The 17,476-nt window shown below is 41.6% G+C and overlaps 1 protein-coding gene across 1 annotated transcript in view; it reads right to left on the bottom strand.

Moving 5' to 3' along the window:
• LOC141113456 (protein-glutamine gamma-glutamyltransferase 5-like) overlaps nucleotides 1–17,476 on the bottom strand; it is a 108,836-nt gene that overhangs the window by 55,404 nt on the left and 35,956 nt on the right. Inside the window, exons 4-6 of the mRNA XM_073606556.1 lie at nucleotides 11,287–11,405; nucleotides 4,418–4,546; nucleotides 4,147–4,324 (exon numbers count right to left, since the gene is read on the bottom strand). Of these exons, the coding sequence (XP_073462657.1) occupies nucleotides 4,147–4,324; nucleotides 4,418–4,546; nucleotides 11,287–11,405 (426 nt within the window). The remainder of the gene's footprint in view (nucleotides 1–4,146; nucleotides 4,325–4,417; nucleotides 4,547–11,286; nucleotides 11,406–17,476) is intronic.

The raw sequence follows: 17,476 nt of genomic DNA, 5'->3' as shown, positions 1-17,476 counted from the left end.
CTTGTGGAATGGCGCCAAACTTTGATACTTAAAAATCTCCATAGGTGATGCTTAAATTTTTTTGCAGGTTATCAGTTTAGAGTTACAGAGGAGGTTTAGTGCTAGAATTGTTGCTCTCACTCTAACGCACGTGGCGATATCTCACATGTGTGATTTGGACGCCGTTTACATATGTGGGCGTGACTTACGTATGCGTTCGCTTCTGTGTGTGAGCACACGGGGACGGGGGCGCTTTTTTTTTTTATTGTTTATTTTACTTACATTTTTTTTTATTTTTACACTTTCTCTTTACATTTTTTTTTTGGTCACTTTTATTCCTATTACAAGGAATGTAAATAACCCTTGTAATAGGAATGGTGCGTGACAGGTAGGGATGCACCAATAACATTTTTTTTTTACGAGTACGAGTACCGATACTGTTTTGTTTTCACTTCAGCTGTCAGCAAAGGTACAAAGCATTGAAAAGTTATTTAAAAATGAGTATGAGAATGAGAATGTGTAAATATATGTTAATATATATATGTGTAAAAATATTCATTAACAATGCAAACAAAAAAAAGACCTCTTCATAGAATTAACATTTGATAGAAATAGAAACCAACTAACTCTCACCTCAATTACCATCTTTATGGGCCCTAGTGTGATATCAATGGCGTCCCTAGGGGGGGGACCAGAGGGGGCCCTGACCCCCCAACATTATGCTGTGCCCCCCCCCCCCCAATAAAAAATAAAAAAATTTTTTTTTTACAAAAAATCAATGTCTAAGAGGGAGAGAGTCCCCAGTCAGCTCCTTCGGGTGATTCCTCCCCCCTCCCTCTGCTCACTGACACTGCATAATGCGAGCGCTCACACAACCACGGCCTGCTCCTTCCCCTGCATCCGCATTGGCATGGAGAAGAGCGAGTTGCAGGAAGGACTCCACCAGGACTCTCAGTTACTGAAAAAACAGACTGATTTCTCAGACCAGCGCTGTCAATAGCAGGGGCAGGACAGCAAGAGGAGGCTGGGGGACCCCACAGTGGCAGAACACCAGGGCCCGGTGGCAAGACAATCTTTGCAACCCTGATAGTTCTCCCACTGCTTTGGATCCTTATATTTTCTTGGTATGCTGGTGACATATATCTCTTGTTTTCTGCCACCCTGGGGGGCCCCAATAATAATTGCATTTTATAGTTGCCCCCCTACTTTTGTCCCTGTCCCCCCATGTGCCCCCCTAAATATGAAAGCTGGAGACGCCACTGTGTGATATCAGTGTATATAAGAACCATCCATTTCACCTCAAAACAATCGTTTAATCCAATAAACCAATATTTTTTCCTGATATGACTTGCGCGGAGAGAGAGGAGTTCCCGGTATCCCCTTCCTTATTCCTCCCCTTCCCCCCCCCCCCCCAATTATGACCATTCCTATAATCCTATTAATCCGTTACATCTCATGCTATTCTTTATAAAACATAATTGAGTTAAGACACTCCTATAGCTAGCATTATCTTCCCTTACTTCACTCAAGCAAAGTCTCTTTACAGACATCAATATGTTAATTATTTTCTATGGTACCCTTGTAATATAGATTAACCTGACACAAATAATAATGCTCTTCTGTATACAATCCAATTGACTACTTGTTATTTCAGGTCATATTAATGTTAAAAAGTATGATATGTTATGTGTATGCTTCTTGAACTTCAATAAAAAATGTATGAAACAAAAAAAAAAGTTTTAATTGTTTATCGTTTATAAAATGGACGTGAAAAAAAAAAAAAAAGCAGGGCAGTAATAATTAAATGGAGGAGATAAGGGAGTTATTTAAGGCTGATTAGAGTAAATTAAGGGTTAATAAGGGGTTAAACAGAGGAACATTTGTTCATCCCTTTGATCTGCAGATGAAGAAACAGAAAGATACAAAAAGAAACAATGTTTCTTTTTATTTTAGTGTTTCAGTGGCTGTGCAATGTTGTTAATAAACATTGCCGGCTGCTTTTTTTTTTTTTTTTACAGCTCCAATTAGCAGACTTCTTTAACACTTCAACTGTCAACAGAGGAGACCCACTGACAGCTCAAAGAACCGAACCTGAAAGTATCGGTGCATTTGCACGAGTATCGATACTTGTGCAAATACACGGTATCGGCACCTATATGGATACTAGTATCATTTGAACCCTAGTGACAGGGTTGAAATGATACTATAAGATCCCGCATATCTCCTCCAGGCTGGAAAGATTGAGTTAAAAACAAAAGATTGAACGATTTCTTTCTTTCCAGTCGAGTTCTCAGTTTGTTTACTTTGTTTACGGACATGACATGATAACGTCGCGCCCAGGCCTCCGAAGGTCACAGAGATGACTGGGGACCCTTTGGTCACTGGAAATCTTTATGATCAATGTCCGGTGGCGGATTCTTTTTCCAGGTCACCGATCGCACCGGCGAGCCCGGAGAAGCACCGGAGGTCTGGACATGTTTCAAATAAAATAAAAGAGCTCCAATAGTGTAAAACCTTCTTGAGGGAGTTTAATGGGCTAAAAACTGCACTTGCACATTTCCAACGAAGTAAGGCAAAACAGCAACAAAACGGCAGCAGATACAAGAGCGCGATGACAGGTAAGTATTCTTAAGCCCGACCGGTTTCGTCATGAGTGGACTTCTACCGTTCTGGCGGAAGAATACTTACCATCATCATGCTCTTGTATCTGCTGCCGTTTTGTTGCTGTTTTGCCTTACTTTGTTGGAAATATGCCAGTACAGTTTTTAGCCCATTAAACTCCCTTAAGAAGGTTTTACACTATTGGAGCTTTTTTCATTTTATTTGAGTCATGGCTGGAATGTCCATATAACCAGAGTCCAAGTCTGTTGGAACCTTGTATGGAGTATACACCATCATCAATGTTTTCCCTTGGACCTTGCCAAAGGTGGATGTACTAAGGCTGACATGACCTTTCATAATTAGAGGGTCCTGGTGTTTCGGTAAGAGTACATCTTAACCTGTATGTCGGTGGCACTATTAAGGTGGAGGATTTACCTTTCCAGTGTCCTTTTCTTGCACTACCTGAGGAGTTTTTATTTTCCATAGCCATTGGTCTATGTGATCTTAGCCTTTGTGCGTTTGGACTTTATTGACCCCTCTCTTCTGTCACACTTTATGTACTTTTATTATTTATTTGTTTTTTCAGTGCAACTTACTTTTTATATTTACTGATTATTGTGTTATATCTCACATTATATGTTGCTACTTTACACCTACTCAACACAAGCGCAATATTACTTTACAGTTTTTTGGACTATCCTAATTATTGTTATACCTGCACAATTTGTTGATTTTTCTGGTGGAGTAATATACTATTGTATGTACTTATAGTAACCAGTAATGTATTTAATTCTCCAGAAATGCATAGCCTGCAACAGTGTCCATAAGTGCTCCTTTTACTGTCCTTGATGCTGAATGCTGCTCTGTTTCAGAGGAATGGTCCTCCAAAGTCTACTTGGAAACCAATACTTCAGGGAATGTCTATCTCCTGGGCTCCCACAGCTCTCACCGGTTCCTTCATCCAATCTCCTCATTATTACAGGATACAATAGTGCTATGGAGATCAGCAAGAGGGAAACTGATTGCTGTGGGGGATCAGACCAGGAGATCAGTGTTTTCAAAAGTGCCAGCTTTCCTGTAGACCTCAGGCGACCATGAATTACTCTAATTTATCAGTTTTATAGCAACAGCTCCGATAATATTCAGCCTGCTAATTGTCACACTTGTCTTGGAAATATTTTGTTCAAGGTTTTTTAATAAAAACATATTGAAAGAAAAGGATTTTCCCTCACTTTCTCTTCTGTTTGGCATTCATCACATAGACAGTGAAAAAATTAGAAGAAATCACCCAAATGGGTGCACAGACCCATATTGAGTCAACAAAGGCTCTATCCCTTTTCCACTCCACCCAAAACTAAAAAAAAAATCTGGAGATGGCCTGAGTACGGTTAAGCACTGGTAACCAATAAGTCGAATCTGGGTCAGATCTCTAACTTGGATGGTCAGTTTGACTTTCAGTATTGGAAAGACTTTTTCGTTTGCATACGTTTCCTAGAAAGCAAAGCTTGAGGTCTCCTAATTTCTACTTAGTACTTAAGTGATATAAAGAAAAAATATATAATTTACCTGTGCACATGACTCCAGCCAGAACCCAACACTGCCCATATCGAACTGGTCTGCAACCACTACGGTCCCAGAGCCGTAAGATATTAACACTTCCATTCCATGAACTTGGATTGACACCATTTGTGAATACCTCACTCCAGGAGGATTCTACTACTCCACAGTCATCATTAGAGTTGATCTACAGGTTGGATTGGGAACATAACATGATGTTAAAGCATACTACACTTCACAAGCATATCTGTCTTCCAATATAGAGAAAAAATGTGCTTACCATAGCAGAGATTATTCTACTTATGTAGACAGGGTCTCCTCTTTTAGAACAATCATAGGCTGGGTCTTTTAGAAATTTTGGGTTCATGTCCATAATTCTTAAGCAGATCTCACCTACTCCATCTTCAAACTAAAATTAGTAGAAAGATAAATGGAAGTCTCTTTATTCTTGTATTATCTATAGAAGTGCAAATAATGGGCAAAGAAACAGGTTCACTGTAACCTAGACCTCCACAGAAACATATAGCTGCTTTCTTATGCCCTGTACACACGATCGGACATTCCGACAACAAAATCCATCAGATTTTTTCAGACGGATGTTGGCTCAAACTTGTCTTGCATACACACGGTCGCACAAAGTTGGTCGGAAATTCCGAATGTCAAGAACGACAACACGTACGACGAGCCGAGAAAATATGAATTTCAATAGCCAGTGCTGCTCTTCTGCTTGATTCTGAGCATGCGTGGCACTTTGTGTGTCGGAATTGTCTACACACGATCGGAAATTTACGCGATCGGATTTTGTTGTCGGAAAATAGAATTAAGCCCCCTGTTGCATTCACCAGGCACTCCTGCATTCTGATTGTGACCCATTCAAGTGAAAGGGGGCTGTGCACAACAATGCACAGTGGTGTGGCATTTATGGGCTAAAACAGGTGCTGAGGAGCCAACATATTGCCTCCTCACTGCCTGTCAAATGACAGCTGCCTGTCAGTGACAACCACATGTGAAATTAAATCTAAATTTGCTTCTAATCCTTTACATCAGGGACCACTAAATGTCAGACTGCAGTCTGGACACTTACCAAGTTAGTCCTTCCTGGTCCACAACCATGCCACTTAGCAGCTGAATGTCCTCTCCCACCCTGCTACTGCTGTCATCCTCATGGTCGGGCAGGGGGCAGGAGGTGCTGCAGATTTGGGCAGAGATTGGAAGTCTATTCAAATAAGCAAACAGGTAGCACAGAGCCGAGCGAGGGAAGGGGCCTGAGGCCCCTTTCCCTATTTTGCTCTGCTAGGGCTGTATCAATGAACGGTGCTGATCTTCCCTCGCTCGGCTCTGTGCTTCTTGCAGCTGCATCACTTGCATGTGGATAACAAATGGTGCTGATCTGATCCCGGAATCCACCGACCTCTGCAGAGACAGCTCGGGACATCCAGGGGATGAGTGTGCTCTGATGGCAGATAATCTGCTTGATTGAAATTGACAGATGAAGAGTACGAAGTAACCCGGAGCCTCAGTACCAGCATTACGCTATGGTGTTTCCCTTTCTTTTCCCGGGGAACCTCTGAATGGGAAACATCCCTTACATTTGGAGTTACATATACATCTCTACATGGTGTGACTGATCCCCTGTGGCTTGGTGGAGCAGTGTTATTCATCATCCCCTCTGGCTATAGGAAGTGGAGATTGTTCCCTACCAGTCCATCCAGATAAAGGCCCCGACCGGGTTAAGGTCGCAAGCTCCTTTGGGCTTGCCTTGTGGTAAGCGCACATTTCATATTGAGCTATCACAGTGGTGCGGTGGAGAAATGTTTTACCCAATCACTTATTATATACCGTGAAGACCGGAATTTGAGCCCAGGCCTTCTCACAACACTTTTTATGGACTATTATTTTGCTCTGCTAGGGCTGTATCAATGAATGTTGTTTAATACATTTAGTTTTGTTGGTGCTTATAATTTTGTATTAATATTTTTCTTGGTAAAATATTAAGGTTAATTTCACTATTTAATTATTCACTTAGGGATATTAGCGCTGCTACCCTTGTTACTTTATATATATTTTTTAGTAGAGACCCTTGAGAATAAAATGGTGGTTGTTGCAATATTTTATGTCATACTGTATTTGCGCAGCAGTCATTCAAATGCAATTTTTTGGGAAAAAATTACACTTTAACAAATTAAAAAAAAAAAAAAACATTAAAGTTAGCCCAATTTTTTTTGTATAATGTGAAAGATTTTACGCCGCGAGAATCGTGATGTTTTTATTCTAAGCAAAAAAAATTGTGATTCTCATTTTGGCCTAAATCGTGCAGCTCTAGTCCAGGGGGGGCTGCCATTGAAAGGGGGACTATAATGTAAGAGAGGAAAGGGGGTGATAAGGGGGCTGTGATGTGAAGGGGAACTGAGGACACCGTGGGATTGCTGTAAAGAGGGGACTGTGATGTAAAGGGAGGTGGGACTGTGATGTGAAAGGTGTCGGTTATGTAAGAGCTTGCTAACACCAGAAAGTGGTGCAGGAAACCCGCTTTCTGTGTGCGTTTCCCACACTGTGTTCAGAATGTACTGGGTCTGTGATCTGCTGCGGGTATCGATATTTTCCCATTTTGACATCCCAAATGCAGATCACAATTGAAGTGTGTTTGCCTGCACCAGATTACATGGTACAGTAGTAGTACCGTGCAATTTGCTGCAAGTGCATTTTTTAAAAGTAGTGCATGCACCGCACTGAATCGCACAGGAATTGCATATGTGATCTGACCTGCAGGAAGGAATGTTCACACCACACACCCCCCCCCCTTCCACCCCTTAACATTACGTTCAACTCCCTTTACATTAGTATGAAGTGGGGGGCTGAGGACACTGATGGAAAGAATGGGCTATGATATGAAGGAGGGGCACTGAGGACACTGATGGAAATCGGGAGCTATGATGTGGAAGGGGGGCTAAGAACAATGATTTAAAGGGATTGGGGGGCTGTGATGTAATAGGGGGTTGTGATGTGAAGGGGGGGACTGAGGAAACTGTTGGAAAGAAGGGGCTATGATATGAAGGAGGGGCACTGAGGACACTGATGAAAATCGGGGGCTATGATGTGGAAGGGGGGCTAAGAACAATGATTTAAAGGGATTGGGGGGCTGTGATGTAATAGGGGGTTGTGATGTGATAGGGGGACTGAGGACACTGATGTAGAGAGGGGACTGTGGTGTAAAGGTAGGTTGAAGACACTGATGTACAGGGGAAACTGTGATGTAAAGGGGGGCTGTGATTTATTATAGCACACACGTAAATTTGGACCTCTGCCAGAAGAAAGTTTTACTGACTCTACCTCCGTGAGTTTTAATTCAAGACCCCAGCTTTACACTGTGTCACATAATGAAAGCACCTGTGCCAAATGCAATAAAAAAAAACCACAAAAATTCAATCACGTCCTGTCTGCTTTCCAAAGCTGAAAAATAAAGCTAACACATTATTGTTCGCTGAACTTGTTCAGGTGATTCTTACTGTCAACTTAATAACCTGCCTGAGGGGTGATGATGAAATAATGTTGTTTTAACTTAATCCCCATTGTTAAGGTGTGGTTTACCACATAATAGAGTGACAACTTGTACCATCACCACTACCAGGTCACTGTTTTTCCCTCTCTGCTTTAATTTCCCCAGCAAGTGTTCTCTGAAACTTCAATATTTCAATATACAGGGCTTTTTTTACAGTGGAAACACAGGGAAATGCAGTTCCGGCACCTCCAGCACTGAAAGTATGTAATGGCGAGGGGTGGTGGGGTGTACTTCAGGGTCTATTGATACTGGCTGCTGGGGGACCTATTGTCGCTGGAGGGGATCTATTTTTGCAGGGGGGGTCTATTGTTGCTGGGGAGGTCTATTGCTGCTGGTGAGGGATCTTATGTCGCCCCTATTGTTGCTGGCTGTGGGGAGGGTTTACTGATGCTGGCTGTGGGGAGATTTATTGTTGCTGCGGGGGTCTATTGTTGGAAGTGGTCCGTTGTTGCGTGAGGGATCTGTTGTTGATGGGGGGGGGGGGGGGGTGCTCGAAGGTGGGTAGGGGGCGGATACAAGGGGTGACTCTGAAAGAGGAATTTCCTGCACCTATTCTCTGAGAAAAAAAAAGTCCTGTATATATAGAAACGTCAAACAACTTTGTAACAGAACTTCTCTACAACGTACAGGTCACAGTAGCATTTACTATGTATTAAATAAGTTCACATGATAGATTGAAGTAATCTCAAATCTGACACAAAGCTGAACATTTTATTAAATATCAGGCTGCATTCACACTTGTAGGACTCTGGAGTGCAACTTTGGTGCAACTTTGACGCAACTATCATTGGGTGTAATTTAGATATGACTTTGGCTTTGACCAGTGATAATGGACAACTGTTGTACACAAGTTGCGTTGTATAATATTCAGGTACGACTTTTATGCAACTTCTGAAGGTTAACATTGAAGTCTATGGCCCTCAGGTTGCATGAAATTCAGGCCAAAGTAGTGCATTAACTACAGCACTTTGAAATCGCTGCCACTTTAGGTCTTGCAAATATGAATGGTTATCATTGGAAAACATGGGGAACAACTTGTCATGCAACTTTGATGTCCAAAGTTGTATGACAAGTCGCACAAGTGTGAATTGGGCCCTGAAACCCAACAGAAATTTCAGTTTAAATCAGGTAAATATATTCCAGGTGCATCAAAACAAATAGTATAGTTCATTGACTATCACATCATAGCTTGAAAAGAAAAGCCTGTACCTTCTGTAGAGAAGGAAAAGTCTTTGCAGAGGTGTGACGCGCCCCCTGATTATTCAGAGCTAGGGCTCTCTATTCAGTAAATCTCATGCTTCTTGCTGATTGGAGAGCACTAGCTCTGACTTAACAGGGTCACTGCAGAGAGAGACCACTGCTTCCACAAATAGACCATAGATCCTTCTCCCCAGCATACTGATAGGGGACAGGTTTTTCAACTGAATGTGGCATTTGAAATTGAACTGCAACTTTGCACATTTTATGTTTTTTGAGTCACCTAGAATGTCTGTAGCTGGGTCAAACTGAAAGAGACTAACTCGTTTAAGGGATTATACATATGAAGTACAACTGAGATGTAATTATTTTTCATTGACAATACTAAGAAGTGCCAGAGTTTGCCCTTTACAACAGGTCAGAATTCAGGTTAAAACATTTTTTGGGGGGTGGCAAACAGTATGCCAACCCCCCCTGGTCGGTCAGTAACACTGGTGCCTGCACTTTATACCTGAGTATTTTTTTTTCTTAACTGTAGTAAGAGTTAAGGAGGAGTTGAGCCCCGGAAGCTGTGCACCAAAAAAGAGAAAGAGGGCAAAGAACTAATCACCAATATGGCCTGTAGTCCCCCTGCAGCTGATAATTCCTCATTACCTACTTGCCATGCCTTGTATTGCACTGTGTCTGTTTTTGGAGGTGGCCATCCTTATAGACTCTACAACCTGCAGTCTCAGGCCTGCATAGGGCCCTCTGGTCACTTTATGTGCAGCCCTTGGGAGCTCTACAGGCACTAATCAGTGTTTCCCTATTGTCCTGTTATGGCAGTGATTTATAGCAGCCTCATGTAATATTTCTTTAGTTTAGGATTGTCTCCTGAAACATGAATCCAGTCTCCAACAACCACTCTTTTAGCACCTTCACAGTCTCTGACCATTTCCTGCACCATGTCTACAGTCTCCAACCATGTCCTCTATCATTTCTGCAGTCTCTCACCATCACTTGTATCATGTCTGCAGTCTCTGACATCACTTTTATCATGTCCGCAGTCTCTGACATCACTTGTATCATGTCCGCAGTCTCTGACATCACTTGTATCATGTCCGCAGTCTCTGACATCACTTGTATCGTGTCTGCAGTCTCTGACATCACTTGTATCGTGTCTGCAGTCTCTGACATCACTTGTATCATGTCCGCAGTCTCTGACATCACTTGTATCATGTCCGCAGTCTCTGACATCACTTGTATCGTGTCTGCAGTTTCTGACCATCACTTGTATGTTTTATTATGTCTGCACTCTCTGATCATCTCTTGCATTATATCCAGAGTTTCTGACTCTTTCTTGTATCATGTCTGCACTCTCTCTCACCGTCATGCGTGTCATGTTTGCAGTTGCTGACTACCCCTTGTATCATGTCTGCAGTCTCCAACCATCTCCTGTATTATGTTGGCAGTCTCCAACCATCTCTTGTATCATGTTTGCAGTTTCTGACCATCTTTTATGTTGTATCATGTCTGCACTCTCTGATCATCTCTTGCATTATATTCACAGTCTCTGACTAATTCTTGTATCATGTCTGCAGTCATTGACTATCGCTTGTATCATGTTTGAAGTTGCTGACTACCCCTTGTATCATGTCTGCAGTCTCCAACCATCTCCTGTATCATGTTGGCAGTCTCCAACCATCTCTTGTTTGCAGTTGCCGACCAGTTGCCAACTATCTCTTTTATTATATCTGCTGTGATACAACTGCAGACAACTCCTGTGTTATGTCCACAGTCTCTGACCATTTCTTGTATCAAAAGCATAGTCTTTGACTATATGTTGATTGTGTCTGCTGTCTCTGATACTGAATATTCACTAAATTATATGTGTGGCCCTTTGGTGATGTTGAAGGCTGCACTTAAGGCCCCCCATATCAAGAGAGTTGAACACCACCAGAGGCAGGGCTTTGGTCCTCATGGCAGAGCCTCCAACACGGAGAACAGTCAGCAACACAATAGTGACATCACCAAATCTCTCTCCAAATCTTATGAAACTAGAAGTCAGAGGAAGCAGTGCCTTAGATCTCACACTGCTTATACTGTATACAGTTATGAGGCTACAGAACACAAGTGCCTGGGCACCCTCACATACCAAGAAGTACCCTGCTATTTCTCAGGAGATATTCCAGACAAAAGGTACATTCTTCAGGGTTCTGCTTAGGAACTATTAACATTTCTAAATTTTATGGCATATAAATTCCTCAATTGTTGCGTTTCGTTGAACTTTAGTATATGCATCTCCCCTCCTATTTTGTTCACCTAGCCCACGCACAGTTGAGTAAGTAGAAATCAAAATAAATGATTACATATATAAATACATACATAAATAAACTGATAAAAATAAATCTTACCTGTCCAAAGTTCCATGGGGCAGTAACAATAAAATTTTTATTTCCCTGATACAACAAGCCGTGTTCATTAATGACATATTCTTGTCTTAAGGCTTCATTGTCCAGAAACACATCATCCTCTGCAAATAGATACCAATTACCACACTATTTCTTATTAGTTGCTGCCAATAACACATTTCTGATGGAGTAACATCACAGAAAACCGATTTTACCAACAGCAGCCATTAAAGTACTGCACATGTATCCCTAACTGAATGACTGGATTTAATTTACTAAAGAACTGTGTGTCATAAACAGCCATTTTTAACACTTCAGCTGCAGAAGGTTTACCCCCCTTTATGACCAGGCCATTTTTTGCTATAACTTTGACAATTGCGCGGTCGTGCAATGCTGTACCCAAATAAAATGTATGTCCCTTTTTTCCCCACAAATAGAGCTTTCTTTTTTGGTGGTATTTGATCACCTCTGTGGTTTTTATTTTTTGCACTATAAACAAAAAACACCGACAATTAAAAAAAACAAACAAACAAAAAAAAACAATATTTTTTACTTTTTGCTATATAACACACCCAATGAAAAAAATTTAAAAAAATCAAATTTCTTCATCAATGTAGGCCAATATGTATTCTGCTACATATTTTTGTTTAAAAAAATCCCAATAAGTGTATATTGATTGGTTTGTGCAAAAGTTATAGCTTCTACAAACAATCAGATAGATTTATGGAATTTATTTATTTATTTTTTTACTAGTAATGGGGACGATCAGCGATTTTTAGCAGGACTGCAACGTTGTGGCGGACAAATCTGACAATTTTTGGGGACCAGTGACCCCAATACAGTGATCAGTGCTAAAAAAATGCACTGTCACTGTACTAATGACACTGGCAGGGAAGGGGTTAACATCTGGGGTGATCAAAGGGTTAAATGTGTTCCTAGGGAGTGCTTTCAAACTGTGGGGGGAGTTTTGGCTGTGAGAAGACAGAGATCCGTGTTCCTGCTTAGTAGAAACACAGGATCTCTGGCTCCCCAACTAGCAGAACAGTGATCTGCCTTGTTTACATAGGCAGACCGCCGTTCTGCCTCTCTCGTGAACAATCAGTGGGTCCGGGTGGACATGGGGTTCGCCGGACCCGCTGATTGGCTCCCACAGCGGGAGCTAGACGCCGGTGGCGTGCGTGCGGCAAACCCGGAAGAGGCGATCACGTACGGGTACGTGATTTTGCCTGTAGGAGCCGCCGCCCCACAGTACATATACGTGGGGTGGTCAGTAAGCGGTTAATGTTATTTTATCTTTTTTTTATGCTTTGATGCATCTCAGTACTTCTAATCTTCTGCAGTCTACTTTCTGTCTACATGCATGTTTTCCCGCAACTGCGGCATAGCATTTCTCAGAGTGGGATTCCTGATAGTGACAACACGCTTTCATTATGTACGTTGGCTCATCTAGTTAAAAGTTTCCATCAGAAGCATGTGTGATGAGATGACATAGCAGGACAAATATTGAAGAGACAAAGACAGAGCATTGTCACAAAGTGCCTGCACAAATATCTTTATGGCAGGATCGCCAGTTATTATTTTAGATAAAGCCGCAGATAAAATAACACTTAAAAAATGTTTTGAAATGATATTAACATGGTAAGTCATATATGAAATTTTAACTATTGTGCAACCGGAGCAACTTTACATTACTTCTTTTGTTTGGCAATAATTTTGTCAAAAAAACAAAGTAATTGACTATTTTTTTTTTTTTTTTTTTAGGACAAAAAGGCTTACTTTTGGTTTATATAGTTTCTTGCAAAATATAAAATTTTTTATGCAATTCATAGCCAAAAAATGTAATAAAACGCAAAACATTTTTTTTTTTTTTCTTATTTGGGCAGCGCAGCAAAACATAATGTAACTGTAGATAAAAGATTAAAACCTCGTACGCATGATCGGATTTTCCGAAGGGAAATGTTGGATGTCAGGCTGTTGGCAGAAAATCCGACCGTGTGTACGTTCCATCGGACAATTGTTGTCGGACTTTCCACCAACAAATGTTGGATAGCAGGTTCTCAAATTTTCCACCAACAAATGTGTGTTGTCGGACGTTCCGATCGTGTGTACACAAGTCCATCAGACAAAAGTCCAAAGTACAAACATGCATGCTCGGAATCAAGGACGAGCCGGAAGAGCTCGGTCTTGTAAAACTAGCGTTCGTAATGGAGATATCACATCGGTTCGCCGTAAGTCTTGTACGTCACTACGTTCATAATTGTTGGCCAACATTTGTGTGACAGTGTGTATGCAAGATAAGTTGGAGCCAACACCCTTCGAACAAAATTCCATGGTTTTGTTGTCGGAAAGTCCGATCGTGTGTAAGAGGCTTAATTGTTTTTCTATAATTTGTCCTGTTTAAAATAACACTAAAATTACAGTTCTGGTAAAAAGCATTGCAAAGTTATTTTGAAATGTGAGAAAAAAAAAAATGAAAGGGTTAGTTCACCTTCGGAGCATGTTACATGTTCCACCCGTGTTTAGGGTGGAACATGTAAGATGTTCCAGCTCCTGTTGCCTCTCTCCCAGATCACCCATCCACTGTGACAGCGGGCTGGGATTCTTCTCCCTGCACCCGCTATCACTGTTTGAAATGAGCGTGGCTGTGCAGGGCTCCGCCCACACAGGCACATAATTCATTCACAGTTTCCTGTGAACTAACAAACTACAGGTACCATCTACCACTGCATCAAACGGACTTGTAGTTTTAATGGGATGTGAGGGCACTGATGAGCACTCTCGTAGTCTATTGACATGTCCTCCAGCTTACAAACAAAAAGCCCAGAGGTACGAGCTGAATACCAGAGGACATGTCTGAAGGAGCCCACATCTATTGATCGCAGGTGCAATGCTTTCCAGGCTTCTGCTGGAAATAATTATAAATTCACAATTTTTTTTTTTAAGGAACAACACAAATAAAAGGAAAAAGGAAAGTTTTAAAAGGATTAGTTAGAAAAATAGAAATATATAAAAATATATATTTAGGGGAAAAAAGTAAGAATGAGTTAGGGCAGATTTTTTTTAGAATTTGTCCTGTTTAACCACTTCTTGCCCAGCCTATACCAGAATGACAGCCGGGAAGTGGTTCAGTTATGGGTGTCATATGATGTCCAGCAGGATAAGCCGCGGGCATGCAGTTCGGGCGATTGGTGGTGTGGTGTGTCAGTGTGACACACGGCATCTATGATCTAGGTCAGGGATCTGCAATTAGCGGACCTCCAGCTGTTGCAAAACTACAAGTCCCATCATGCCTCTGCCTCTGGGTGTCATGCTTGTGGCTGTCAAAGTCTTGCTATGCCTCATGGGACTTGTAGTTCTGCAACAGCTGGAGGTCCACATAATTGCATATCCCTGATCTAGGTAAAGAGCCTCTGACAGAGGCTCTTTACCATGTGATCAGCTGTGTCCAATCTCAGCTGATCACAGTGTGAACAGGAAAAGCTGTGTATCCGGTTTTCCTCCACTAGTGCTGACAATCACGAGTAGAGGAGAGCCGATCGGCTGCTCTCCTGACAGAGGGGGTCTGCACTGATTGATTATCAGTGCAGCCCCCCAAGGATGCCAGCCCAGGACCACCAGGGATGCCCACCCATGGCCAGCAAGTATGCCCACACATGGCCACCAGGGATGCCTACACATGACCACCAGGTAAGCCCACTAGAGCCCACCAGGGATGGCAATCATTGCCTATTAGGGATGGCACTCTGTGCCCATTAGTGATGCCTGCCGGCGCCTCTGATCGGTGCTGCCTATCAGTGCCATCTATCAGTGTCGCCCATCAGTGCCTATCTGTGCTGCCTATATGTGCCCTCCAGTGCCACCTATCAGTGCCACCTATGAGTGCCCATCAATGCCACCTATAAGTACCCATCAGTGCCACCTATGAGTGCCCATCAGTGCTGTATATCAGTGCCACCTATCAGTGCCCATCAGTGCTGCTTATCAGTGCCGCCTATCAGTGCTGCATATTAGTGCCACCTCATCAGTGCCAATCAGTTCTGCCTCATCAGAGCCCGTCAGTGAAGGAGAAAACGTACTTATTTACAAAGTTTAGTAACGGAAACAAAGAAATACTATTTGTAGCGCAAAAACCCCCCAAAAAACCCAGAGGTGATCAAATACCAACAAAAGAAAGCTCTATTTGTGGGGAAAAAATAATAAAAATTTTGTTTGGGTACAACGTCGCATGACAGCGTCATTCAAAGTGTGAGAGCAATGAAAGCTGAAAATTGTTCTGGGCAAGAAGGTGTATAAGTGCTTTGTATTAAAGTGGTTAAAGAAGAACTCCAGGTTCCTGTGTAAAGATTAAATGTCAGCAGCTCCAAAAACTGTAGTTGCTTAATTTTAATGAACAGCCACTCACCTGTCCCACGATCCAGCGCCTTCCTCACCCAGACCGCACTGCGCATTGTGAATGGTCCTGCAGTCTTCTGGGACCTGTGACAGGTCCCAGAAGTGGAAGTGGAGTGGAAGTGGCAGCAGGTACCTGTCAAAATCAGGTACCCGCTTAAAATTGCAAATGTGGAAAATAATTATTTATAAATGAAATAAAGGTTTGTTTTTTTTCAACTTGACACAAAAAAGTAAGGAACAAAATATATAATTAAAGAAAAAATAATTAATTAAGGAAAAAAACAAACAAAAAAGTGTAAACATAAATGGTTAAAAAAAATAAACAAACAAAAAAATCTGCAGGAAAATTGTAGGTAAAGGAAGGAGTTAACTGGAGTTGATTAGGGTAAACTAAGGGTTAATAAGGGATTAAATAAAAGCATATCTTATTATTATTATTATTTTTTACATGCCTGGTTACTATAACTGACAACTTATGCAGATCAAAGCTCATCTATTTGATTTACAGGTGAATGAAACAAAGTAAATACAAACGTAAGAATGTTATATCTCTTCATCTTGCTTCTGAACGGTGTTTATAAACACTGTGTCAGAAGCTCCATTTATTCACAGCAGCTGCTGTAATAACTATTGTATTTACACAGCAACTCCCAACGGTCATTTTGACCAGGTGTAGAGGTTTAGTTGGGAATTTTCCCTGGTAGTGGCCATCATGTGTGCCCCAATAATAAGAGCTGTTGTTAAAAGCAGCAAAACAACATATGAAACCAACAAGCAAATGCAAAGCCATTGAAGAAAGTAATAGATAGGAGTTGTATTCAGGAGTATAATGGACAGAAATTAAAGTGGTTTTAAAGCCTTAAAGCGGAGTTCCGCCTTTTTTTTTAAAGTCAGCAGCTACAAATACTGCAGCAGGTGACTTTTAAAATATGGACACTTACCTGTCCAGGGCGCCCGCGATGTCGGCACCTGAAGCCGATCTGTCCCTCTTTCTTTTTACAGTACATTAAGATAAAAACCAAGCCACACTGTTTGTGACTAAATGCGCAGGCAGCACCGGTCAGAATCAAGCCTGCATGAGGGCCCCCATAAAATCCTCAAAACATGTCCCTTTAAATATAACTTACATATAATCAATGCATAAGTGGGAACAAAAACAATGTGCAAATGAACAATGTGCAAAAATGAACAGCAATGTGGACCTTGAATGTCTCCTTTCCAAATAAAGTGCAAACAAGGACAATGTGCAAATAAACAGTAATATAGACCTTGAATGTCCCATATACAAAATTATGAGCAATGATTTGCAAGTAATATATCAAAACATCAAATAATAGTCCATATATGTGAAAGGTGCTCGATGTGCAGTATAATCTCAAAGTGCTGAAGGGGCTCAAAGGTGCTCCTTAAAAAAAGATGGCCGTTTACCAAACGGTGTGGATCCCGAATTACAGGGATCAAAAAGGCCTGTTATCCATCTAATAATCGGTGACAACCATATCAGAACTGCATCTTGGAAAGTTACTCTGTATAGGATCGAATCGCATAGAATCATCTCTTATACCATCCTTAGACCGCTCACCAACAAGTCACATATAGAAAGCAAGCAGGGAGAGACTCATAGCATAATACAGCAGGAAAAATCCACTTACATTTGGGCAGTGAATAACAGGGGCTACATTAAAAGCTGCCAGTCGCGATATCTCACCCCCCACCGGCATGCAGTGACATCACACACACTCTCCCATCGACGCGTTTCCCCAAAACTGGCATCATCTGGGATCGGAGGGTTTGTTTGCAA

Source organism: Aquarana catesbeiana, linkage group LG12, assembly GCF_042186555.1.
Source record: "Aquarana catesbeiana isolate 2022-GZ linkage group LG12, ASM4218655v1, whole genome shotgun sequence".
Lineage (NCBI taxonomy): Eukaryota > Metazoa > Chordata > Amphibia > Anura > Ranidae > Aquarana > Aquarana catesbeiana.
Note: the sequence above shows the minus strand (reverse complement) of the source record. Positions and strands in the feature narration are given on the sequence as shown.